The sequence below is a fragment of the Bison bison genome, unplaced genomic scaffold (assembly GCF_000754665.1).
Source record: "Bison bison bison isolate TAMUID 2011002044 unplaced genomic scaffold, Bison_UMD1.0 scf7180017864295, whole genome shotgun sequence".
In the NCBI taxonomy this organism is placed as follows: Eukaryota; Metazoa; Chordata; class Mammalia; order Artiodactyla; family Bovidae; genus Bison; species Bison bison.
Window position 1 is genome coordinate 10,159,105 of NW_011494867.1, and position 1,765 is coordinate 10,160,869.

The 1,765-nt window shown below is 52.3% G+C and overlaps 1 protein-coding gene across 1 annotated transcript in view; it reads right to left on the bottom strand.

The window, feature by feature from the left end:
- Positions 1 to 335: 335 nt before the first annotated feature.
- Positions 336 to 1,765, bottom strand: part of COTL1 (coactosin-like F-actin binding protein 1) — a 44,642-nt gene continuing 43,212 nt past the window's right edge. Inside the window, exon 4 of the mRNA XM_010850820.1 lies at positions 336 to 1,604. Within this exon, the coding sequence (XP_010849122.1) occupies positions 1,494 to 1,604 (111 nt within the window). The 3' untranslated portion in view covers positions 336 to 1,493. The remainder of the gene's footprint in view (positions 1,605 to 1,765) is intronic.

A 1,765-nucleotide genomic window follows, 5' to 3' on the forward strand; every position in this document is an offset into this window, starting at 1 on the left:
GAGTCTCTCTGAGCCTCGATTTCCATAAAATGGGGATGCAAACAGCACCTTTTGTTTTTTGGCCACACCATGTATGGCATGTGGGGTCTTAGTTCCCCAACCAGGACTCAAACCCATGCCCCCTGCACTAGGAATTCAAGAGTCCTAACCACTGGACTCCCAGAGAAATCCCAACAGCACCAACTTCTTACGGTTATTGCTAAAATCGAACAAGGTATGGAATATGAATACAACCAGCCCCCAATAGCTCTGTGAAGGCCAATTAAAATCTGAAACGACAACCGCCTTCGTTTTTCCAGGAAAGAGAGAAGCTTTATAACACCAATCACACAGCCTTGTTTTTTGAAAAACAAAAAAACTGTTTATTTCTGTAAACCATTTTGAGTGTGGATGCTCTTGACGACCCCAACGCAGCACAGACTTCCCCCAACGAAATGAGCAAGGAAAAGAGAAAAAGAACGCTACCAAACGTGCTCATGAACAACCAAGCCAATCGCATCTTTCTTTGACAAAAAAGGAAATCCTTGGGCCGCTCTGATGCCACCGAGGATTAAACCCACAGACTCTCTGGTCCCTCGAGGGCGGGGCTCCCACCGCACACGCTCTGTCCCCTGCTCTGTTTGTTGACTGGCTGGACCTCAGTTCCCATCCCACACCCTGGGCCTCTCTCCCTAACATCCTCATCACTTGGAGAGCCCGGGACGTGACCCCTGAAAGGCTCCTCCTGTTGAATCTGGACTTAGACCTTTGCCCCCCACTCCACAACATCGTGAGATTTCCATCAAGAGGGTGGGAACGGGCCACTTCAGACCGATGGCAAAGCCAGGCAACTTTTAAGGCAAATATTCTCTCTTCTCTTCTGGTCTGAGTCAGGCCTGCGCTTCTCTCCATCGAGCACCATCTCGGATGGGCATGGAGCTTAGGCAACTTGGAATGGGGGGATAGGGGGGGACCCTGGAGCGACTCTCAGGAGCATGAGCCTGGCCAGCGGGATGCATGTGTGCTTGTAAAGGCCGCTGTTGAGGGCACGGCTCCCGGCACAGCCGTTGCCTCAGCGGGAAGCAGGCAGGCGCCAAGGAGAACCGAGATAGCAGCGTGACCCAGGTGCCAGAAGCGACACGAGGTTGGTGGGTGAAGCCGGACAGGCTGCTTGTGCGTCAGAGAAATATCAGGAAAGGGTCACCGCAGGAGGCGCCTCTGATCTGATGATGTGCGTGACCTTGGCATCAAAATGATTTTTCTTTAGAATAAGAAAGAAGGGCGGGGAGAAAGAATAAAAGAAAAGAAAGATGTTCAATGAGCTTCAGGGTCTAGGACACAGCAGGTGCACAAGGGAAGTGGGGAGGGGAGCTGGATTTTGGACGGGGTGGTGGGCGTCGCCTCTCATCGCGTCTCCTCTCCCTGGTGGGCTGGTGGGCTGGTAGCTGAGGCTGCGGCCCCCTCCCCTGGGGAGCAGGCAGATGACTTTGGCAAGGGGCGGGGTGTGCGGGGGGTTACTCCGTCTGGGCATCGTAATTGGCTCCACCCGCCTTCTTGAGCTCATTCTTGATGAAATCTTCCTCCAGCTCCTTCCGATCACTGATCACAAACTCTTTGGCGAAATTCTGCAGGAACAAAACAAAACACAGAGTTCCCGTTAAAAGAGAGGGGACGGGATGTGAGTGTTGCTCAGGCAACACACCAGGAAGTCTTGGCAACTAAAATACTAAGAAATGATCAAAACGAAAATCTGGGGGCAGAACGGTTCTGCAGAGGGATAAAACAA